At 37.5% G+C, this 25813-nt stretch overlaps 2 protein-coding genes across 3 annotated transcripts in view; one reads left to right on the forward strand and one right to left on the reverse strand.

The window, feature by feature from the left end:
• The window catches only part of MYO6 (myosin VI), a 101742-nt gene extending 95054 nt beyond the window's left edge, over nt 1-6688 (forward strand). For both annotated transcript variants that reach the window (XM_056486907.1, XM_056486909.1), the window contains 2 exons: nt 1706-1924; nt 3325-6688. In XM_056486907.1, coding sequence (XP_056342882.1) covers nt 1706-1924; nt 3325-3524 — 419 coding nt within the window. In that variant the 3' untranslated portion in view covers nt 3525-6688. The remainder of the gene's footprint in view (nt 1-1705; nt 1925-3324) is intronic.
• A 4639-nt stretch (nt 6689-11327) lies between these two features.
• The window catches only part of IMPG1 (interphotoreceptor matrix proteoglycan 1), a 50590-nt gene continuing 36104 nt past the window's right edge, over nt 11328-25813 (reverse strand). Inside the window, exons 13-19 of the mRNA XM_056486910.1 lie at nt 18639-18951; nt 18344-18527; nt 17346-17565; nt 13893-14103; nt 11965-12141; nt 11684-11865; nt 11328-11359 (exon numbers count right to left, since the gene is read on the reverse strand). Coding sequence (XP_056342885.1) covers nt 11328-11359; nt 11684-11865; nt 11965-12141; nt 13893-14103; nt 17346-17565; nt 18344-18527; nt 18639-18951 — 1319 coding nt within the window. The remainder of the gene's footprint in view (nt 11360-11683; nt 11866-11964; nt 12142-13892; nt 14104-17345; nt 17566-18343; nt 18528-18638; nt 18952-25813) is intronic.

A 25813-nucleotide genomic window follows, 5' to 3' on the forward strand; every position in this document is an offset into this window, starting at 1 on the left:
GCACCAAGTAGAGACTCCACTGGCTACTTAGCATTCCTCTTCTCTAGATTTGCCCTTGGATTTAGATATGCTTAGGAGTAGAAACGAGCCTTAGCAATTACCATTGCAATGCAAAAAGTGTTTGTCAATACTGATCAAACACTGATCTGCTGGGGTAAATGTTCAGTTAATTTGAGAAAATTGAATTAGTTTTTTATAAACTCCATCTCCTGTAAGGTATGTGTTTTATCAGAGTTGATGTATATATGTAGCAATCACCTGTTAAAGTCTGGAGTTTTTTTCTTCTGTGTTTACTTTTTATGCGCACATAAGAAAAAAAGGAAATTTCATATGTATAACACATGGAGGTTTTTTAACGTTCTTCTCTTCATGTTTAGAAAAATTATTTTTGCTTGAATCTAAGAAGAAATTTCAAGGTGCAGTTGCTAATCTGTATTAGTCCTGTTCATGGCTGTAAAAATACATTATTAAAAGTAATTGTCATTTTTCATGTTATTAAGTATTAGCTCAGAAATTACCTTCATTGCTCAATAGACAAGGAAAGAAATGGAGTTCACTTTTAATCATTCCTTTTATGCTGAAAATTCAAACTTAATTAATACGTTAATACTGATTTTCCTCTGTAGAGATGGTAAAGGTTCTTAAACAGGGTATCTGTAATGGTGGTATAAACCACTAGAACAAGATCAGTAACAAACTTTTGCAGGGGCAGTTATTAAAGGAAAGGATCTTGCTTTTAAGAGCATTTGTTATTTAAAACTAATTATGATAGTGTATGTGTAAGGTTCAGAAGGTTGATCATTTGATGAATTAACATAGAGAGTATGTGCTTTTGTTTGCATGAAAGTTTCTCTCCAGAGTCTGAAACACAGGGAACTCAAAAAGTCCAAAAATCATGTGTAAAATATTTACCAAAAATATATATGAAACTTGAAAAAAATTTGTGTACCTTTCTCCTTTAGAAGTTCATTCAGCTGTTCTTAATGGTCTGAAATAAAGAATTCCTTGAAAAAAGAAAGCAGCCAGAAATTAGTTCTAATGCCAGATTTTGATATACAGAAATCTAGGCAGAAAATTGTTTGGTGGCAGCTTTGTAATAAGCAGTATTTATTGTCAATATTTCTGTTAACAAATTAGTACTTTCTAACAGAATTATACATCCTTTTGTGTTGACTGTCAAACATCAAGTGATGCTTTGTATGTTTGTAACTGAAAATGCTTCTGTGCACTGTGATCTTTTTATACAAAGAAATGGACTGAACTAAAGCAATTACTTTACAATACTTTACAATAGAAGTTTCTGGTTGGTAAGAAATTTTATATGGGAAGTTTTACCTTAAATATTGACTTAAAGCAGAATATGTTATTTTATATACTTTGTTTTGTTTGAACATGCCTTTGGGCAACATGTAGATACAGCAGTTAACATGAGCCTTTTCTGACCAGTTTTTTAGCTGTTGTGATTAACAGAATGCACATTATATGAGATGGAAGTGCTTTTTAGGTTTGCTGAGACTTCAGATGACCTTGAATTCAGAGAGCATCTCTTGGATTCTGGTGGGAGGTTTATTTGTTTTCTTGTTTGTTTTGTTGGTTTTTTTGTTTGTTTGTTTTTAATGTGCTGATTAATAAAGTAAGTAATATGACTTTCTTGTTTTCTAATGGTTTTGTTCACTTATTTTTGGGGGGGGTTTCTGTACAATAGCACAACAGAACCCCGCAGCCCAGCTACCAGGCAGACAACAAGAGATTGAAATAAACAGACAGCAGCGCTATTTCCGCATTCCCTTCATCCGCCCCGCGGACCAGTACAAGGATCCCCAGAACAAGAAGAAGGGTTGGTGGTATGCACACTTTGATGGGCCCTGGATTGCTCGGCAGATGGAGCTTCACCCTGACAAGGCGCCCATTCTGCTTGTAGCGGGTTGGTATTGAAAGCACAATTGCAACTTCGAAAAGTTCCAGAGTTGATAATGAACTTTAGAAAAAGAGAGTGAGGTTCTAAGTTTCCTAGGTTCTTTTTATTATTATTTTTTTTTTCATCGCAAATTATTATCTTCGCAGAATTTGAGGATTTGGGACTGTCACTGATGGTGGCCATATGTTTTAGAATACCGTTTAGACATGTAACTGGTCCTGTGTTTTACTTGTACACGTACTTCTATTTGGGAAGCCATGGATAGAGTGGGAATCCAAATGTAAAGGGTTTTATTATTACAAGTCCTCAGTTTATTCAATGAACTGGAGACAGCGTGAAGATAAAAATCACAGTTTTTCTGGGAAAGTTCTAATCATTTTTATGCTAACTATAAAGAGCTACAAGAAGTTTGTATCAAAACAGTTTTTGTATATGTTATAATGTCTTTCCATTGCATGGGGCTAATAGCAAGCTGATGCTTTTATCCTATTTTTGCTGCTTTATGCTGGTATGGGAGAATAGCTTTTTAAATTTAAAAATTTAAAATAAATGTAGCAATGAAATTTATCTGGTAGTGAAATGTATCCTCCTTTTCTGGAGGGTAGTGAGCAGGGGAGAAAACACTGGGGAAAGAAATGCTGCTTACAGTTCTGTGATTTGAGTTTTTGTATTTAACTTAGAGACTGAGGAAAAGCCATAGCCAATTTGTTTCACTTCAGAATTATGCTTTACTGGCAACAAAAGTTTGTTTTCTGCAAATTATTTAAAGTAGAATTCCTTATACCAACTGTTGCTGTTCAGTGCCAAAGCCTATAGCTAAAAGTAGCACTGCTGTCGTGAGTACCTGATGAAAATAAGATGACAATTTAGTTTGTGAGTTACTCATATAATTTCATTGGATTGCCTATGTTGGTCCTGTTTGGTAAACACTGTTTGTTTTGGATGGTGGGCTGACAGATCAGCTGCTTGATCCAAAGTCTGAAATTCTTAGTTGCTTTGCTACATTTAACCGCAAGTAAATCAGTTCACTGTGAAGTGGCCTGAAGCTGAAAGTATATGTAATCCAAATGCAATTGCCATTCTGTTATGAGTTTCAGAGGAATATATCAAAATTATGATCTTTCAGGTGCTTTCCTTTATTCCTTTTTGCTCGCTCTTTAAGCACAACTTAGGCATTTGCAGCATCTGATACTCATTTATTCCCATACTGCTTTAGTGTTCTCTGTGTAACAAAAAATAGGAAACTGAAAAATGCCTGTATCTGAGGACTTCCTCATAAGCTCTGAAATCTACTAGCAAGCCAGATCTACAGGGAGGAAATGTAATTAACAAGTATCTAATCTTTATTGCTGGGACCTGCTTTGAATGATGTAAACAATATTTTCTTTTTCCCTTTGCCATTTCAGGTAAGGATGATATGGATATGTGTGAGCTTAATCTTGAAGAGACTGGGTTAACTCGAAAGCGAGGTGCTGAAATTTTACCGAGACAGTTTGAAGAAATTTGGGAGCGCTGTGGAGGCATCCAGTATCTCCAAAATGCAATTGCAAGCAGACAAGCTCGCCCTACCTACGCCACGGCGATGCTGCAGAACCTGTTGAAATAACTGGGCATTCAGCACAGGAGCGCTGGAGATGAGAACCTTGCCCGCGATACAAAGGGAAGAGTTCCTCTGTGCTACAGAGGGCCTAAAACGTTCTATAATCAGAGTAGAGATGTTTAATATAAAGTGAACAGATTTTATTAATCATGTGGTTTGTTAATTTGTACTTCATGATGTTTACTTTGTGTAGTGAACTTTACTAGGTATGAGGACCCTGAAAAAACTTCAGTCAGTGTAGTTTGCTGCATTTTGTTTATATGTTGCATTTTCCTTAACAGTTTCTGTTATAACTCTAATCTGACTGTACTTGGATACATATTGCAAAGAACTGCACTGCAACCACCTTTTTATAAGATTCCTTCTTTAAAACACTGAGTAGTTGGCTTCAAGTTGTGGCCTAGTAAAGAGAATATGCTATTTCTAATAACTGGAATTGTGAGGCCTTAGCTTTGACTTCTGTTACGGAGAAGTTGGAGTATACTTTTATATAATCTGAGACATTTTATGTCCTGATTTGCAAACTGGTTAGTGTCTGTATTTAATGATTTTTGTTTTTCCAGAACCTAATGGGAAATCCTCCTAAACTTGAGACCTATAAGCTCCTGTTTAATGCATTATCTGTCTTGGTTTAAGAGAAACATTTTTCTGTACATTCCAAGAAAAGCATTCATATATGTCAAAATAGTGTAATATTGGAGGTCCTCAAAGAATGTACTGCTCTTTAGGGCTTATACCACTTCTCTTGTAGATTCTTTTTTTTTCTCTCTCTTTAGTACAAATCTGCTTTAGACTTTCTTTCCACATTTCTGTTAGCAATTCTTGGACAGTTTGTTTAGCCAGATAGTATAATTTCAATATATTACACTAAATTGTCCAAGCCTTGTATCTGAAGATATATAAGATTAAGGATAGCATTAAGGGAAATATGTTCAGCTTTTTGCTGGCAGTATAACTTAACTGAATATTGAGGCCTGAGCCTCAGAAATCCTCTTTAACTGTAACAAGATACATAAGGCCTGTACCTTTTGTTAGACTGTGTAAAAAATTGGTCCAATAACATAATGCATCTTACTACTATATGCTGATGCAATAGCTACAATTTTTAGTGTACTGAAATATCACAGTGATTTGGATGCTGAGCTGTATATTAATCTCTGTCAAGTTTCATAGCTTGTAATAGCTCCCTTATTAAGCAGTTTGTCTGGGGAGTTTTTGTGGGTGGAAATAATTAATTTCATACAGTTTTAACACACATCTCTTTCACTTATGTGAAGGTTGCTTTACTTTGCTGGCCATTATTTCAACAAATTAAACATGACCATTTGTTTTCTCTCTGATAGAAATTCAAAATATAAGTAAGCTTGATCTGCAATTACATAGCCTGACTTAAAAATGAATTCTTGCCCTTTTTAATTGGCAGTTTACTTACATTATAAAATAATTTCCTCACTCCTTACTCGGTTTGAAACCTCTTGGAAACTTTAGTTTAGTATATTTAATGCATAAATATACTTAATTTTCAAGAGGGGTAGTTCTGTAGCACAGAGAAAGTTCTTTGCTGACCTTAGATTGTGGTTGCGTGCTACAGTCTGATTGTTGTTACAAATGCACTCCTTACGGGAATAATGTGGAGATGTTCAAGTGGTATTTAACTCTCTGCACACCCACTGCATCAGGGAATCTCAGCTTCTGGTCATGTGATACTTCCTGGTCATGTGATTGCAAAGGAGAAAATTGTTTTCATTTTACCCAAATTCTTCACTGAAACAGTCATTTTTGGCTGGAAAATAAAAGGTGAAGTGCATCAGACTGCTGGTCGGAAAGTTGTGTGCAAACCTGTACAGTGTTGCATGAGTTTAAAGATGCAGCTTATGAAATTTAGATTAGTGATTTAATGTGTTATTGCATTGGAACCCAATGTGACAACTTCCAGTTCCTGGACACTTAGCACTGCAAGAAGCTGTGCTTGCTCATGCGATCCAAGGAATTAAAATCACTGACCTGACCTATGTTTGTTTCTGTCTGGGTTTAGCTGCTTGACTTAACACATTCCATCTCAATGTATATATCTTTAAAAATCCATGGATCTTATGAGACTGAACATAGTAAGCGAAGAACCTCAAATGCTTACATGTGCGTGTAGGTATACACACATATATGTACTTAAATATTTTAGTATGTATGTGTGTAAACATGCCTGTAGGGACCTTAAAATAAAATTAACTGAATTTTTCCACTCTGTTCCTTTAGTTATGTCAGAATATTCTTGACTGGCATTGGAAAGAAAATTTATTCTTCAGAAAGGAGTGTATGGAAATTCTTCTTTCCTAAATGACTATGAACTATCAGAAAAATAAAATGGAAGAAGATCTGGTGACTGGACATCTCCAATGAGATGTTTCCACCTCTCAGCATTGCTCCACAAGTATGCCTGAGGGAAGCAGAGGATGCATTCCAGAAATCAGGGTATTCTAGTTTGCACAGTAGCAGGCTGCTTTTTTTCCCCCTTTTTTTTCACTCTGCACCAAAAGCAGCTTCTGCTCTTAGTTTTACTTAACTTTTTGTGAAACTAATTGATTTCAGTTTGAGATTAGTTTTTGTTTTTTTACATGTCTGACAATATTTAACTGCTTACCAGTTGTTTCCACGGTCACTTGTACTGTGTCAGGTAATTATAGTTGGTTGATTTGGAGAGGGAATACAAATAGAGGGGAGAGGGTTGATCTTTAGGACTGTAGGATGACCTGATGCCCTTCTGGTCTGCAATTATAGAGAAAATTATAATCAGGGTTTTAAAGCACATTGGCTTGGTTCTCTGTGTGTTTCATTAAAAAAAATAAAAATTCTTCCTGCCTGTCAGTGAAGGTGTCCTTTATAGTTGAGATCTGCCTAAAATGCTCCACAAAACAAAGGAGAGGAAGAGAGTCACCACACTAAGCTGCATTCCTGAGTAGGTGACGCAGGAATATGCATTTTCTTGAGAATGCTACTCTGAAGATCCTAACCTCATTCAATACTTGTCTTTTATCCACTGATAAGTTTGTGTTTTTCTTTACCTAGTTGAATCCTCTCGGTTTTCTCAAAAATCTTTAAGTATTTAAATGACCTCCTAATACTGTACTGAAAATTAAAAATAAAAAATAAACACATTCCATGTTGAAATCTTACTTGTATCTTCTTACTGTTTGGTCTTGAAGAGTTGAAACATAAGGGTTAATTAAGTTATGACAAAGATAAAAATATTCCTTTGCTGGTACTGTCGGCTGCTTTTCCATGAGATATTTTTGGTGCTTAAACCTACTTTTTAAAGCTTTATTCTAGTAAAGATTTTGTCTTTACTTTCTAAGGTAAGTGTTCTTCCAAAATAACATTCTTATATTAGTAAATTCTGATTTTTTTTATCTTAAATCTCATACTTCATTTCTCAGTAGCTACTGAAACAAGTAACTTTTTACTTTTACTACTTTTTTAAACATTTATTGCTATTACTTCCAATATGTCTGTCGTTTGTTATGCAGTGTACTCTGCATCTTTTTAATTTTACATTGTGTCAGTCAGTGACTGGTGACACCAGCTCTGCTGCTCTGAATGTGTGTGCTGTGGGGGAAGACTTATGTTTGGGTTGGAGATGTGGTATTGCTTTTGTGGGGCTTTCTTTGTTTGTGTGCCCTTAGAGTCTTAGGGAACTTTCTCATCTTAAGGGCCAAATCAGAGTGGATTTTTTTAAATTTAAAAATATTCAACTAATTCATACTTTATGTAGGAAATGTAATTTTGTCTCAGTTTCCTTATGGCTTCTATCTCCAACTATAACTTTTAAAGTAACGTGAGTTTTATTGTAAGATTAGGTATCACTTGAATTCCTTGTGAAATTTTCAAGTAAATAATTTTATTATGTTTTATTGAAATACAAAAGGTTTACGTCCAGCAAATATATTTGGTAATTAATAGTTGAGAGTGATAAATACAATCATGAATAATCATTATTAAAATACACATTTTAAAATTACTAATTTTTTAATCTGGCTAATGATAACTAGTGTAAGTTGAAATAAACTAAACACATAGAAAAATACATTTGTAATGGAAAAAAATGGAATGCTATCAGCATTCTTAATGCATTCTTAGCTTACATGAGCAATAGTGAAAAGCTAGCATTTGTAGGCAAGGATGACTGCCAGTGCCCTGCAAAAAGTACTTTTAAAGTAATTTTATTCTGAAGTGTTACTGTGTAAAACCACATCTTAGGTTTCTTCTTTATTTTTCTTTCCTACTTGAATACAGTAAGTAAAAACACTATTTCAGCTGTAGAAACTCAACCTTGTATTCTTGGTGCATTGCCTTCATTTGTACACAGTCACCAGTTCCAGTGGTTATGCAGGCAAGTCCATGCAGTTGTTTGGAATTTGTAAACAGTTCTTTTGAGCAGACTTGGGAAGGTGAACTAAAGCTCAGTCTTTGCTGTGGTAACTGCACGGTCCGAAGTAAGAATTGTCACTAAAATCAGCTGCTGTCCTGAATGCACAAAAGTTTCACATCTGGATGAGGAGTTGCCATCCAGGATAGTCATGAACTTCGTAGAAGCTCAGTTTGAGCTGTAAGTACGACTTCTGGTGTGCACCAAGCAGCAAACAAGTGCCTGAATACAACACTGGTGCAAAATATAAATAGATACACATACTCAAGAAAAAGATACTCAAGGTAAAATAATGCTCATACTTGAATCAGGATTGTGGATTCATAGTGCATAAATTAATAAGCCTACAAAATACTTAATGGCCACTTGTTGTCTGCTTGGATTTCTCCTACAAAAACCAACAGTAACCTCTCAAAATTATTTGTGTGGATACTGAGTCTAAAGTGTAGGTATGTGCAATTCTAATCTACTCACAGAAGGGTGCTTGTGAATATAGATCTCATGTTCTGGAAAGATGGAACCCCACATATTGTACCGCAGCAAAAAGTTTGAAGTCTTAGGATAACCCAAAAGTTTCACTGTCACCAGAAATTAAAGTTAAGTAAATATGTACATATGTAAAAGTGATGTGTTTCTTAACAGAAAAATAGGAATCTGATGTTCATAGAAACCCCTGAAGAATTAAATCCAACTTCCGTGTGATTTGCAATGTGAGTGTTCAGGAAGGGAATGAACAAGTTCCCAAATGCTTTTAAGTTACCTTTGGTCAATGACAGGTCTTATTTCCTTTCACCATTTGCATCAGTCTGTGCAAGGAAGGTTAATAAAGGGGTATAGAAATGCACTGAAGTTCCATCGACATTTTTACCAGAACGGTTGTAACATACAAAATATATTGAAAAATGTCACATCTCAGCAAAATCTGTTTCTAGCACTCAGCTCTTAAATAAAACAGTTAAGATGTGTAAGCACCAGAAGCTTAATGCATGCATCTTAATAGTGGGGACTTCCTACCAGGCATTTTAGACATGCTCAAAAGCTGCTCAACTTGGTCATTTACTTTCCTTTAGTAAAACTGTTTTTTTTTTTTCAAATGTGCATTGGTTTTAGAGCCAAACTATTGTATCTTTAGGAATTCTTGTTTTTTTTTTTTTTTTCATACTCATCCTGAAGTCCAATCCTGAATAATACAGACCTTCTTTCTTGAATACCTATAAGAGAAAGTCCTGTAAGACATTTGAAAAGTATTATTGAATTTGAAAATGTACTATTTATCTAATAGGCAAGGTTACATTAAAATCTCTTCAGATAATTGTAGTTCATTGTAAGAATCAAGCTTTGAGAAGAGAAGGCTTCAGAGGAACCTTCTAGTGGCCTATCAGTACCTAAAGAGGGCCCAAGAAGGAGGGAGAGAGACTCTCTGCAAGGGCAGGGAGTGATAGGACTAGAGGGAATGGCTTTAAACTGAAAGAGATTTAGATCAGATGTAAGGAAGAAATTCTTAACTGTGAGGGTGGTGGAGCACTGGAAGAGATTGCCCAGAGAAGTTGTGGATGCAGAATCCCTGGATATGTTAACTGACTAAATTGACTAATTGAACTCCCCCCAATCAAAACCCCCTCGGATAACTAAGTTTTGCAGTAATTTTCCATGCAATGATTCTATAACTAAACTGGAATTTTTTTTTCATATTTTAGAAGGATTTGAAGGTTATTTCAGCTTCTACTGGAACTTTCTGCCTATTTTTGTATATGCCTTTATAAATACAGAGATAATACAAACTAAAAAGCTGTCACTGCTGACAGTGCAAACCAGAATTTAAATACTGAATTCTCAATTTGACCTATGAGCGGTAGAGAGGCACTTCCTCCTGAAAATTCAGTTCAAGTGCCATATTCAATTTTAAAAATTTTAGTCCTGAAGGAGTTTTCTAGATTTTGAAATCAAAGTGCTCCTCTTATTTTCAGCTAATGAAAGCTGTTCTTTCATTTTCTTCTGCCATCAACTTTTTTTCAAATCATTAAAAACATGTTGAATCTAAGGGTGATGTAAACAATCACTGTGAACTTAAGTAACAGTGAAAAATAGCCACCTAATTTTTTTAAGCCCATTTCAGTTTTATAGTTGCTGGATTTTTCACTAAGTTAATCTATTTAACTAGATCTTGAGAAGAGCTTTGTCAATGTACTTTTGACAATTCAAGTATGGTCTAGATGACACAGACCTGGTTTTCTTTCACAGATGTACCATTTTATTACTTTAATAAAATATTTAATGCTTTTCTATGTAGTGGTTTTAAGTAGTTTAGCTATTGTGAAAGTTTATTGGTCTACAATTGCCCACAGGCTCATTTCTTTTACGGGGAGTGTAAAATACTAATTGCAAACATCTGTGCTTGTGCTTTTAGGAGTAGTGAAGTGAGTTCATTCTTGAGCTTTTCCAGACTGCTACTGCCTGCTGTTTTGTTCATCTCTATCTTTGCCTTCCAGTCCTCTCATTTTCAGCTCAGTCTGTAACTGTGTCCACAGTACTTGAAGAAACCACACCTGGGTATGATGATCAATGACAATAAATCTTTCTATATGGTATCTTTGCTTGTTCCTTTATTTACATAACAATAAACATGTAAGGAGCCCAAGATTCACGTAGATGGTGTCCTGCCTTCCATAATGTTCAGCTAGTGCCAAGGGCACTCCTGTACTGATATTCCCCACAATAACACTGGGTGCTGACAGCTATAGCAAAACCTTTTTTTTCCTAATTGGGCTGTAATTCAGGAAAATTAAAATGGCTAACTAAAAGCTTTTCTTTTGTACCTATCAAGAGGACATACTCAGATATATCAGAAACAGTCTGCCAGTTTTAGAGGACTTTTTTACTCAGATTTTCTTCTTTCTGTCCTTTTTTTTTCCCCTACAAAGATACGAGGGGTTTCAAGTTGCAAAACCTGAAATAAGGCGTGAGATATGAGCAGTATTTTGCTCAAATTAGAATTCCTACTTGTCAAACTTTATGTAGCTTAACTAGACTGAGTGATGTGAAATTTTAGGTGATCTAGTACTGCTATTTAAACCTCCCCTTTGGACTGCATTTTGTGTTAATTCGTTTCAGGTATTTCTTCTTCCTTCACAGGTTCCAGTGACTGCTACATTAGCACATGGTTATACAAAATAGAGCTTCGTTACATAAAAACATTTAAGCAGAAAATGTAGTTGTCATATCAAGCATCAAAAAAATCAGAGCTTTTCTTTGTATGGAGTTACTACAAAGAGGCGCCGTGGTAACATTGACAATGGGACACAACAGATTTTTAAGGTTCTTGAAAATAGACACAAACCTTGGTTTTGTCTGGCTGGTGCTGGAAATGAAGAATTCCAGAGACTAACTTGTCAGTCTTGGTTTTGTAAACTCATCTGGTGACCTACAAGAGTAAAAAAACCAAACCACTAATTATTTCTCTAAATAAGATAACTAAATAATGAGACTAAAAGCACTCAGATAGGACAGACTGCCAGAGCCATGCAAGAGAGCTGTAAGAAGAGCAGTTCTACAGTCCTGTTATGAGACCTACACTGCAGTAAATGTGGAAACAATAAATGTGTTAGTATTTTCAGTTCTGAAATTGCCAAGCAAGAGTGTAGCTTCAAGTCTGGTTTAGTTGTGGAGTTAACACATGAAGGTGGATCTGTTATTTCAGGTGGGACTGTTTGTTGAGGGATGAGAAAGGGATTTCCATGCAGTTTACCTCCAGGCTGAATTGTGTTTTCAAGTTCATGTAATGCTTCGTGATCAAGGATCTCTGAGGAACTGAGACAAGCACTTACACTGCAAGTCGTGTGACAAAAGCTAGATAGGGGCTCATCGTGTTCAAAAGCAGGATTAATCCTTACAGCATTTTCTGAATTGCAGCTGCTGAGAGTAGGACTTCTACAATGCAGAACATTTTTGTTTAGGTAAGATTTTAAATTGCAAAAGAAACAAAAGGAATATTTTGAAATGCGAAGGGAAAGATTGTGAGCATCTTACTGCAAGTTAGAGTTTCTTTTGCATTTTCTTCTTATCTTAATAATTAAAATGATGAAAAGAAAACCAAGACTTCCTAAGCCAAGAATGAGATGTTTAAAAATGAAGGGTTGTGTGGGTTCTGGACCAAATTTTGCACAGCGCTGTCCTTGGTAAAGCTGGTGTCTACGTACGGGACATCTAAAATAAGGAAAGGAAGAGAAAAAATGTACAAAACTTCAAGACAAAAATTACTTAGTATCTTAAACAAAAAGAAAGGAAAATCTGCAACGTAATATGAACTCATTATTTTCACTACAAGTAATTAAGTATTTGCATGAAAATAATGTGATTGATGATAGGGAAAGATAATGTTTTTACATTTGTGAGAGTGAGTTTTAAATAAAAAGATACTGTTATATTCCTTGCTGACCTACAAGTTTTAAGGAAATAATGCATTTTAAATATCTCTGACAAATTTCTAGCCCCACTGGTAACATTTGTGGTTTAGAACCTTAGAAGTTCATGTGTGTTTGAAGATAATATCTGAACACATCTTTGAAGCCTATATTCTGTTTACTGGTGACTTCACTCAGGGAAGCAAGGTCTGAAATGAGAGTTCTACTACAAATAGCAAGACTCTACTAAGACAAGAGGAAAGTGAATTTACATGGAACAGAAGTGCAAATAGTAGGCCATAATTTTTTCTCTGACTGTATAAGTTTGCACAAGCTGTCAGTCCCACACTGGTGGGAATTTGTGACTTGTTATAATTCACAAAAAATTTCATTTATTATTTTTAATGCTTTTATAATTCCTCATGATGGTTTATTTTTATCTGTACATCAAGTTTTTCTAATGGGAAAAGGGTTGTTTTCCTTAGTGCATCAGTCTTGGAGTAGGTCAGACCCCTCACTACCTCAGCAAAATTTTGAAACGGACCTTTCTAGGTCACAGGCTAGTTCTAAATGCTGCAGCTGCTGTACTGTGACTCTGAAAGTCAGGAATTGGGCAATAACTGTGGTGAATTCAATATAATTTCTGTGATGTCCATTGAAGAAAGTTAATTTTGGTAGTTGGGTTTTTACAGTGAATAATTTGAATAATTTCTCCTTATATTGAAATATGAATAATTTCTTCTGAATAATATAAAAAATAAGTGGTCTTATTTTTTGGTGTTAATTGTAAGTAAGATAAAAGGTGTATCATTAATCAATGATACATTAATCAAGTCAAAGTATTAAAAGAGAATAAACAAATGCAAGAATTGTAATTTGATTCTTGCTTGTGTACATGGCTGGTCAGCTACTCTGTGCTGATCTCTAGTTCCACATAATGCTCTGAATTGTCGAGTCTTACAATGAGAAGTAACTCGATACTTTGTAAAAGAGAGTTAATATGTTCAAGTACTGTGTAGTTCTCAGTGTTGACTTAAGATGATTCCATTTAAAAACCCTTAAGGAATATATTTGCACTAAGGAAGAGCTGCTAATCTTCAAGTCTTTCCCAGAAAGCCCTGAAAGCAGCTTCAGCCTTCCTGTGCTTTATTGGGTGGTCTGGAATCACAGTCTATATGAATAAAGATTTCCTTTTTAATACATATTAGAAAAATGTGATTTCTTAAAATGCTGCCATGTACTCAGTAGCAAAGCTGTGAATGTGTTATTTCATTTTTCCAAAATGTGTTTGGAAATCTGAAAGGAATGCATGCCTTTGTGTGTGTCATCTCTGCCAATGATGCTGAATTCCTAATAAATTTCTGAAGCATCTTTAAAAATAACTAGATCATAATGTTCTGTGTATACTAACAGGCAGAAATGGATTTATCCACGGTGGGACTATTTATACTTCAGAAGGGTGTTTGCAGAGTGACTTGCAGCATCTCTTTGTCGAGCTTTTGGCTTATTAGCGTAGCTCGTGGGGCTGCTAACAGAATCCATCAGTCCACTTACCTGCAGACAGCTCCTCTCCCGGGCACCAGCTCGCATTTGCCCCCGTTGAGGCAGAGGTGGGGCTGCAGCTCGCACAGGCTCCGGCAGGGCAGCCCGTCCTGGCTGGCATAGCCAGGCTTACACAGGCAGTCCGCCTCCTTGGTCCACTCGTTCATCACGCACTCGGAAAACTTGTCACACGCCATGAACTTGCAGGGGTCTGCCTGATCAGCTGTAAAGGATGGGGAAATCATTAACTGAAGCATTACCCCAAAGGGCCTTGGCAGGGCTTGTGGCAGCAGAGAAAACAGCTCATGTTTACTGGCCTGCCCCCACTTGGGCGTGCTAATAGGAGGATGTCATCCAGCCTGAAAGGACACACAGCCTTATTCCTGTTCAGGACACAGCAAGCATGCAAGCTCATGTTGACATCTGCACTGATTTACCCCATCTCTGCTGAGCAGGGAGGTTATTTCCATCTCACTGACAAGGATTTTCACATTTGGATGTTTTTACTCTGTTTTTGCTGCGAGTGCTATTGTCATACCCATGGATTCTGTGCTACAGCCTCATCTGTGAGAAATAATGTCAACTGTAATGGTCTTCAACACATAATCCAGGACATGACAGAGGAATGGAATTAGATTATTGAATATTGCGCAATACTAAGACCTGCAATGTAGAAACACTGTCATATTCCAAAGAAAATATATGCTTACAGGCTTTGTAGTGTTGGGAGCCTTTTTTTTTTTTTTCTTTTTTTTTTTTTTTTTTTTTTTAAGTTTAGTTTTTTGTTGTTTGTTTGTTCTTTTTGTTGTTTTGGGTTTTAGGGTTTTTTGGTTTTTGGGGTTATTTTTGGGGGGGTTTGTTTAAGATTTTTTTGTTTTGTGGTATGTTAATATTGTGTAGGCTTGCGTGGAAAGCAAAAAGCATAGTTTTTTTTTTGTTTTGTTTTGTTTTTTAAATATTAGTCAAAGATGCCCCTGTGAGATTAAGGTAAAAGGACCCTGCTGATGTTCACAGAAGGCCCAAATCAGAGACAGCTGTTACATAAGCCTGCTTTTCCTTTTCCATTCTCTGCTTCTTACTAGAAATGAATTTTAAAAAATACCCAGAAAGAGTGATTTTAATCCAGTGCTCAACCCCTCAACCCAGCTTGTGCTGGTGGGGTGATGAGGAGCAGGGCTGCATCCTTGTCTTGTCTCATGGAGCCTGTTTCCTGTGTACCATGGGGCAAAAACTTTTGTAGGCAAAAGGTGAGAAGCAGACCAGGGGATACAAATCTGGTTTTTGTCATCAACAGCCCCAGTAAGGTGTATGAACCAAGAAATGGAAAGAGGAAAAAAAAATTGGAAAAAGGTAGGAAAAGAGAGCAGATAAGGAAATGAGAGAATGAGAGCAGATATACAGGTATGAGCTGGGTTATGTGGCCCTTTATAATTCTGTAGTTTAAAAGGGAGATTTGCACTGGTAGTTGCAGCTTATAACTGGGCTGAGAGTTTTCTTCTGTAGCCATACATGATCTATATACTAGATGTTCAGTAACACTAAATGAAAAATGAGGATTGCATTTTTATAGGAGTACTGGATATATCAGACACACAGTGGGATATGCTTCAGTGGTAGAAATGAATCCATCAGAGCCGTTCACTTAGAATCCCTTGATAATTTTATGGCTATTTCTTGTTTTGAATTTTTGACTAGTGGGTTTTAGCATGTACAATTTCCCTTTGCTATGTGCAATGTGCATGTTGGTTTGGTATGTCCTTTGCTCCTGGACTGTGAGCACACATAAACTCCAAAAAATAAATAAAGCTTGGCTTGAGAATTTGGCTGGGCTGAGTTTTTATGATAATATTTCATCTTCCTTAACACATATGTGCATACTTTGTTATATTTTCTATTTCCACTTCCTTTAGATTAATGAAATATTTTGTGCTGGTATTTTTAAAATTAATTTTTATGGTGTTATTTATGACCAGTGCAGTCAGCCCTCTGCAGATGCTGACTGTTGATACAGATTTTGGACTGTCAGCTCCCATCCATGTTTTACTTTGGTAGAACATCATTACCACTAGATGGCTCTCAGTTTCACAATAAAGAGCAATTTGATTATATCACCTTAACTTGCTACACAGGTTGGGGTTTATTTTTTTGTTTTCTGAAATGATAAACACATCAGGCTCTGAAACACCTGTACTGGCATATACTGACTTTGTAAACACAGTTTCTTCTATTTTGACTCTAAACTACTGCTTATAAGCATCACAAAAACAGCTCTCTCCACAAACTCTGTAATACACTGTTTTCTTGAATTAATGTTGAAATACCATATCAGTAAAGCATATTAGATGGAAAGATTTAAATTTTTTTCTGAATTTGCATTTTAGAATATTTCTTATTTTAATTTTTATTTAATGAAAATTTATTACTAAAGCAGGGAACATATGGCAGCCCAAAGTTCTCTCTTTATATAACGAACTAATTTAATACTTTATTCATCAAGCTTCAGTTTATCATGGCAGTATTTGAAGGGTAGAATACTGTGATTTTGTTAACATTCTTTACCACAAGCTACCTATGCTTTTAGTGGCCACAAAGATATTCTTAAAATGAAAACTGGTTAGAAACTGCCTGCCTGGATGGCAAATGGATTTTTGTTCCAGAATTGTCATAGATCTGTACATAAAAAGACAGCTTAATCAAAATTCCTAAAGGCATCTTCATACCTTTGCTATTGTTCTCCATGACAATGAAATTAAATTCATCCCTGAAATAATTACCAGACCCTGAAAATAGATTCAGGCTTTAATTTTATAAAACACTGTAGTTTTTGAAAATGTTTTTGACATAAGAATAGTGTCCAAATGTGTAGTTACTGACTTTCTACTGTTTAACAAAGACTATAAACTTATTTGAAAGATATAAATCCAGAGGGATTCTAGAATTACAAATCTATGGAGTACTACAGGAAGTCATGCTCCAATTAGTGAATATCTGTAGAATCCAGTTATTTCTAAATATTGTCTCATTTTGTTTCAAATGCTGTATCCCTTTAAAAACTATTTAATGATGCTCTAAACCATGGTTTGCTTAAAACATTGCAATAATAATCAGAAATTATGTTTCCATACTCCAGTGCAAGACTTGCATACACACCTGAAAGCTGCACATGAGCATTTCTTGCACCTGTCTTCACCCAGCACTAGCTCTAGAGATCACTCTATTTGTCTCTGAGAAGCAGCTGCTGAACATGCACAGCCCAACAGCTCCACCCAGCTTTTCCTTACAGTATGAAAACACATCTGCAGAGAATTTGCAACATCTTTTTTTGTCTTCTAACCCCCTGTCTCTGGGAGGCTGTTGCTCATGTGGTTATTTACAAGACAGTCATACTTCTAAAGCTGCAACAGTCTGAAAAAAAATTGTCTGCTGAGTTTTGATTTTGCATATACATTAGTAATGCAATCTTACCTGGCTCAATATCCAGGGAATAGCTGTCAATCTCCAAATTGAGGTGTTGGGCTGCAGCATCACAGAAATCTTCCAAAACACAGTGTACTGCTTCTGTGATATTGTATGGCACTGTCTTGGCAAATTTCATTTTGCTGTTCACAATCACACTTCCATTCCTGAAGTTGAGAATTTCCAAGTGCTTAAAACCTGTAAGGTTGGACTGGAGGTATGGAAGTAGCTGCAAAACAAGAGATTTGCCTTTATTTTAACATACTGTCAGTGTCTACCTGCTATTAATTTCTCTTATAGTCAATTTTTGTTATCAAGTGCACACATCACGGATTTATTTCCCTGAGTTTAATAAAATTGTTAAGCTCCACCAGCAAATTAACTTTTCTGTTTAGCAGTATCTTCTGGATTTCTGCTCTTTTCTCAATAATGTATTGAGATGGAGGGGCAGCAATTTGCCCTGAAATGAAATGCATAGCAGCTGGAGAGTTTATTCATCTGGAAGAGAAAAAAATTACCTCACTCAAAAGCCAACTTTAATTATTTTCAAACATTCAATCTAGGCAGGTTAGGGCGTAGTATAATAGAAATGTTACTGAGCTGACCTGTGCCCTATTGTACCAACAGAGAAAATCCATATCTAATCACAGTCTATGCTATGATATATTTTTAAAAGCCTATTTTTAAATGCAGCAAGCAGACACCAGCCTCAGATATAATCAGCACTGCTACCCTGTTGACGTGGATCTAAGAAAAAGCCAAATAAATTGCATGCTAGGCATAGATCTGGGTTCTCTTGATCAAGTAAAATCTTTCATCACTGACTTCATAAACCCTGTCTTCATACTCTGAGAGCATCTCAGGCTTGTGGATCCTTTAAACGACAGCTTTAAAATACAGATTGAACTGTGGTTGGGTTTAGCATTGTTAAAATACAGTGCACTTCAGCGTGTTCCTTTACACTGCACCCAACTACCACACGTGTTCCCAAGTTGATTTTCACCCACCAGCTGCAGGAACTGTTGCTCCAGCGCTTTGTACTCCGTGGAGCTCCTGTTGAAGAGGTCGTCGGAGAAGTGCATGTTGGTGACCCTCAGGCTGAAGAAGACCACGAGCTCCTTGCCCTTGGCGGCAGTTGTCATGGAGCTGGTGGTGACATAGCTGAGCGCGGGGGCCGGGCTGGTGGCCGGGCTGGTGGCCGGGCTGGGGGCCGGGCTGGTGGCCGGGCTGGGGGCCGGGCTGGGGGCCGGGCTGGTGGCCGGGCTGGTGGCCGGGCTGGGGGCCGGGCTGGTGGCCGCGGGCCCAGCGGTCAGCGCGGGGATGAAGGCGCTGCCCGGCTCCTCGTCCAGCGCCGCCGTGCCCAGCTCGGCAGCGAGGTCCTGCAATCCCGGCCCGGGGCCGTCCGGGCCCGGCAGCTCAAGGGACTGCTCGATGGTCTCCGAGGGGCCGTAGGACGGGCTGGGGGCTGCGGGCGGCGGCGCTTCCGTAAGGGCGGCTCCGGGCTGCGCGGTGGGGACAGCGCCCGGGCCGGGGGAGAAAGGCAACCTGCCGTCGGTGCTGGCTGTAGCAAAAAGGTCATCACCCGATGATTCTGCTTCTTCCATGATCTTAACTGCTGCAGGAAAACAGGATAAAACCGAATTAGCCGTGTTGAAAAGAAGCATAAAAAACATCAAGCATGGAAAGAAACATGTATATGGTATTTCCACTGAAACATTTTTAACAATAAGTTTAACAGTATCTAAATATGAAAATGTTAATGCCATCACCAAGAAGGACTACTGGAATAAAATACTTCATACACCTATTTGAATGATGGGATTTCTATATTTAATAGTTATGCTTGGCAAGTATTTCCTGAGCCTCTAAAGCACATTCTTGTTCTGAAGGTACATAATCACACTGTCAGTTTATATTGTCTGAAAGGAGAGATTGGAGCTTTGAGCTCTCTGCTTGCAACACTTGTATGCCAGAGTCATTCTGCTTCCCTCTGTGAAAAGTTAAAGCTATTATTTGCCAGTAATCATAAAACGTGATTACAAAAAACAATACAGCCCCTCCAGATGCAAACTGTGCCAATTTATCCAAAAGACAACAGCAGCAATGAAAAAATATTCAAACCTTTGAAGCCATCTACTGTACCTGAAGTGGAGTTTTTATGATATTCCCATCGGGGCTTGGCATGGATCTAGGATATGTGACAAATGTAGTTGGAATCCAAATCTAAAGTGCCAGGAATGCAACTCTGATTTTGGCTTGCAACTACCTGGCCATGATGACTTCGCAATAAATGATGGTCCCCACCAACAGCCACCTGTCCAAACTGGTGACTTTGGTGACTTTGTCCTTTTCTTCACTTGGAACTTTTAGCAGCCCCCTTCAGGCAAAATCACTTATCGGCAGAAAGGAATGAAAATTTTCTCCCATTGATGAACTCTTCCTTTCCCTACATGCTAATTTCCTCCCAGTGGCCAATGAAAATATGAAAGGAGAGCAAAATTTTGCATTGGGAATATCCTTGACTGAATGAGGTGGGAATTGTCCTGCCACCTCATTTCATTAAAAGCTTCAGATGCTCTTCTCTTGCCATGTCCTCGTGTTTCTTGTGTGATTAAGGATACGGACAGATTAGAAAAGCAAAGCCCAGTGATGTTCTCTGTTTACAAAGCTCTTGCTATTACTCGTTATGCTGATAAGGAGTGAGAGTCACTTATCAGTTAAGAGAACCCAGAACAGCTTTGCTAGCATTAGTGCCCGAGGCATTAATGCAGGATGATCTGCTGATGGGATGAGCCTGCAGCTCCACAAACATCTCCCTCAGCACGAGAGCACACACTCCAGCACACACTTGTGATGACATTTGTTAGGCAGGTTATATTTTAGAAAGATAACTACAGGAGAAAGATGTACTGAAGTGGCTTTGAAATTGCTGCAAATTTGAAGCAGATATATACAGCCATATACATATATTGCATGCGTGGCATATAGCTGTGTATATAAATACATATGGTCTATACATAGACTATAAAGGTCTTCTGGCATCCTCTTATTACAAGCAAAGTAACTTAAAAGGCCTTGAGGGCATACCAAGATGATCTCTGAGCATGTATCACCTGTTTTCATAAGCTGCCAGTCTTTAGCAATCACTGTGTCTCCAGCTGAAAGAGACAGGCAGCAAGTGACCCAAGAGTTTGTGTTGGTTGCTGTTAGTAAAAGTAAATGGGCTCACACCAAGGGCTGCTGAGCTCCTACTGTGGCACAGCACCAGTCCCAAACCCAGGGATAAGTGGCCTGTTCTTTTTCTAGCCAGTGTTACGTTACTGCTGCAAGACTCACCTAGTGACATGTTGAAATCAGCAGTACAATGATTTGCAGCTGGTTTTGCCAAGATTTTCCTCTGTCTACACAAGACTTCAATGAAATTCAAGCAGCTAGGAACTATGGATGAAACATAGAAGACCTGGACATTTCACAGACTCACAGCATAGTTTGAGTTGGAAGGGAACTTAAACATTATCTAGTCCAACCCTCCTGCCATGGAAAGGACACCTTCCACTACACCAGCTTGCTCAAGGCTCCATCCAACCTGGTCTTGAACACTTCCAGGGATGGGGCAGTCACAGCTTCCCTGGGTGACCCGTTCCAGTTCACCACCCTTACATTAAAGAATTTCTTCCTAATACCTAACCTAAATCTACACTCTTTCAGTTTAAAGCCATTCTCCCTTGTCCTGTCACTGCATGACTTTGAAAAGATCCCTGTCCAACTTTCTTGTAGTCCCCCCTTAGGCACTGGAAGGCATGGCAAGGCTCTCCCCAGAGCCTTTTCTCCCCCAGGCTCAACAAGCCCAGCTCTCTCAGCCTGTCTCCATGGGAGAGGGGCTCCTGCCCTCTGACCATCTTCATGGCCCTGCTCTGGACTCTGTCCAGCAGGTCCATGTCTTTTTGGTGTTGGGGGGCCCAGAGCTGAACAGAGTACTCCAGCTGGGTTGTGGCAAGAGTGGAATTCAGAAACTAATTGCCTCCCTTGACTTGCTAGTCAGTGAATTGTAGAACAAAACCCCCAACCCTTTGCATTTAAAATGCTGGGTTTATATATAACATCAATATATATTGATTTTCAGACTGGATGTAAAGAAGACACTTCTTTTTATGATGAGATTGGTGAAACAGTAGAACATGTTGCCCAGAGAGGTGGTGGAAACTGCATCCCTGGGAACACTGAAGGTCAGATTGAATGGGACTCCGAGCAACCTAATCTATTGAAGATGTGCCTGTTTATAATAAAGGGGTTGAACTAGATGGCCTCTAAAGGTCCCTTCCAATCAAACTTATTCTAGGAATCTGTGAATCCATAAGCACATAAAAATATGCATAAAATTTTGCAACAGAACACAAGATACATTGTTCATCACAAAGGAATTGTTTGTAAAACTTCACCAATTTGCTTTGTAGATGAGCTTTTCACATCAGAAGACAATTATTTTATGAAACCTCTACAAGTACAAACTCTGAAGATTTAGCATATTTAGCATATCTCAGCATATTTAATTTCAGCATAAAGTTTAGTCTGCAGCACTATCATTCAGGTGTAAGGAATACACAGAGGGCACAAAAGAAGACAAATATACCCCCAGAGTAACACCCCTGAAGGTTAAACAATATAATGGAATTAAAAGCTGATGTCTGCAATAAAAACTGCAACTCAACTTTCAGCCACCTCTTATCCTCCCACAAAGTTGTTCACTGAACTCCCCAGATGTTTTTTGTACTGCATAGCCAAGGCAGGACAGTATTGTACTGAGAGTGTTATATCAAAAATTAAACACCCATTGGCAAAGGTGTGACCACACTAAATTAAGAGGCAATTTCCTGTGCCCATGCTATAGTAAATCTTTGCAAAAGGAGTTTTCCACGTAGGCAATTATTCCCTGCTGAGGGAATGGAATACACAGACTTGACTTACCAGAAAAGAAGTCAACTGCTATTTCAACAACTTTATCTTAGGTATCTCATCAGTTGGTTCTCATATTTTTTTAGTGAGGAAAACCCTTCTAATTGACCATGAATAAGGAGTTATTGTTTGGGAAAGGTCAAATTGCCCTGAGACATTTTCCTAGTGGGTTTGCATTAATGAGCAATGTTATACATTAAGAGGTCCTGGCATTTCCTTTCATTCCATGAGCATAATATGCACTGACATATTTTCCAAGTCCACTGGTGGGTATTCTGTACGTGCTCTGTATATGAGAATTACAGTGTTACAATGTCTATGTATATATTTACATACTTGCTGGCTGAAAGAAATAACCAGAGAAGGGAAAAGTGTGCAGTTAAGAGATTAATTCATAATGCAGATAAGAATCACCTTGTGTGCAGTTCTGCTGATACCAGTAGCAGATGGACACAGAAAGTAGCTGCATTCAAATTTACATGTTTGGTTGGTGCCTGAAATGTCACTAAATCCCTGGACACAGGACTGCTGTGCACAGACAAAGTGCTGAATTTATGCTCCAGGCCTTTAATTTTTAACTAGGGCACAAGTAGTATGAGGATTAAGAGAATTAAGAGAAGAGGATCGTTAACCTAATGTGTCACAGCAAGTGTCTCCCAACACATAATTACTGATTCTGTTCATCTTTCTAACTATAAAGCCAAGCCAAAAGAGCCACTGACTGTCTGTCTGTCTGTCTGGACCCTCCAGAAGCAAGGTTCAATACCCAATAAATCCACTGTTTCTCCACTGACTCCAGAGAACTTGAGTTCACTGGGAATGCACACCCTGTCTCCTCCATTTCCAGTCCAAAAAACCCTTCTCTATTAACTTTTTTCTGTAGCATTTACACTGGAGCTCTTTGAGTAGCCTAGCTTTTCACAGGACAGCCTGTGAGTGCAGCTCTAGCTCTGCTGCTCACTCCACTACTGTGGTGTTCTGTGTAACTTGCAGAAGCCTTCACCTTATTTTGAAAGTTTCCCACCTTATTTTGAAAGTTTCCATGCCTTGCAGCTGTGCTTCATTATCAATGTTCTCAGCATCAAAGATGCAAATAAATTTAATTCTCACATGATGTCACACAAAGAGTATTTTCTATCTTAATAAAATACTGCTTAGTAATGGTAATTTTCTCTCATTATTCTCAGGACTATTCACTTCTACCTGACACTGAAAACTTAAAGAGTAAGATAAAATTTGTGAAATCAAGACCTGAAAATCGAAACCACTACAGAATTCAGGACACTGAGCAGCCAAAACTTTCTAATCCTGTCTGTGTTCATTTGAACAAAGGATCCTTTTCAGCTATCTCCACACGGGTATCAAGGCCAACCTTCTGTTCAGAACCAGACAAGCCTTTTCTACTGACTCTCCTGCTTAGCTAAGTAATTTGGGAAGGTCAATGGATTGTGTGTTTGATTTGGGATGTGTGCTCCCAAACTGAGTTATGACATTGCCCTCATCTCATTGGGATCTTTACCATGTTTTTTTTTTGGGAGATCAGTAGTATTACTTACTTCTGCAATGACTGAAGAAACAAAAAGCAAAGAACTCTTAACTTGTTCCTTCAGGATGCATAAGGATTAACAGCAAAGCCTTAAGAACAAAGCCAAGCCCTGAGCACTTTTATTGCTCTGCTGCTTTTCCCTCACAGTAGCCAAGTCTGCTAGAGAGCAGCAGGATGACGCAGTTCACTACAGTCTGACTTCTACAAACATTTCAGCAAAATAGCTGCTCTTACTCAACTCACACATAAAGAATTCTCTTTTTGTGATGCCTGAGGGTCAGTATTTTGATTGATCCATCTGCCTTTAACAATTTCATATTTTGTCACTGTACCTTTAAGAGCCCTCTGAAATATCACTTTCTTGTGAGATTAAAAATTCATTCTTTCTTTGATTATCATTTTCACATGCTTTGGTCATAGCATGGCTGAAAGGAGTAATTCAGCTTGCCATTTGCCATTTTATACAGGACTTCAATTATTTCAATTAAAAGTTTTCTGAAAAAGACTCTGTGTAAAGATTTGAAACAATGAAATCAACACATTTAATATTTAAAAAAAATTAACTTCAAGTTAATAATTTAAGTTCAACAGGTGGACATACAATGGACAACTATTAACTGAGCAATCTTACTTTACAGATTTGTGTCAAGTTCTATGCTGAGAAACTGATGTTGAACCTTAATGACTGTATTTGGCATTCTCATGTTTCAGCAGTTTTAGAGGAATAAACACAAATATAATTTAAAGAACACAAGAATAGCTTGTGTTTAAAACATACCCAAAATTCTGAGTAGAATATAAGATTATACAGAGAGGTGAGATGTTTGTATGGACAGTAGGTCAGTGGTTGGTTATTTCTATAATGTGACAAGTCACTTTCACCATTTACAGAACCTTTACCTCATCTCCTACTGAGATTGCCAGATAAAATTACTAGTGCTCAAGCACTCTAAAAATCAGTTTTCTGAGTAAAAGCCTCGCTAAAAAATGATGCAACCAAGATGAAAATGCTCTTGTGAAGTAAGAGGGTTTGTAAGTTTACATGAATGCATGTTAAAAATGCCAGGGATACCATGGCTGTTATGTATTGTAAGATATTTTGTATTGAAGTTCTTCACTATTTGCTACCACAGTAATATCATATTAAAATGTCTATTAAACAAGAAATGTACCATGCTAATCTTGGAAGCAAACCCAGGCAGCAGTGAAATGCACTTCTACAGAGGAACAGAATCAAAGCCAAATAAGAAACCTCTTGCTAAAAACAATAGCTTCAGGAGGATTATTCCCATTGTTGACTGTTCTCACTTAAATTTGAAGAATTTCTTACATGAATTTAAAATAATGAGATCTATGTGGAAACAGCCTGGGTCTTTACAAACACCTGGAAACATAAAAAGAAATCCATCTGAATGTTGCAAGCACTGCTGCTTGACACCATAGCACTTTTAGAACCTGGAATTCTCTTTTTTATTTATTTTACTTTGGAATGTTTGGAAACAAAACTTGACAAGTTACAGTGCTTATCCTTCAGAATTTAAAGTACTCTCTAAATTCCTACCCATTTTCTATATTTTTCTCGCCTGTGCCACAGGAAAAAATCTGAGGAAATTTCTGCAAATGATGGACCCATCAGACAGTTTTGTGGTATAAAAGTTTATTAGTTTACAAAATGGTAGAAACAAAAAACAAAATAGAAGTTATATGATACAAATTCAAGTGATGCGTTGGCCGAGGACCTAAAACAGAAAAGAAAAACATGAAATTAGAAAGTTAAAATCAGTTATTCTCTTAAAATTTCATCATCAAATGAGCACTTTAAGACTTGCCAAGAAACACTAAATATACTTTTTTTCCCCCTTGTACTATGTAGTCACTTGTATGAGAAAACAATTAATGAAATGAAAGTTATAGAATGAGGAATATTTTAGTCTTCTAAATTGTGCCTTGGATGTAGGTAGGTAGGTAGTCTGATTTT

Source organism: Oenanthe melanoleuca, chromosome 3 (assembly GCF_029582105.1).
Source record: "Oenanthe melanoleuca isolate GR-GAL-2019-014 chromosome 3, OMel1.0, whole genome shotgun sequence".
NCBI lineage: Eukaryota > Metazoa > Chordata > Aves > Passeriformes > Muscicapidae > Oenanthe > Oenanthe melanoleuca.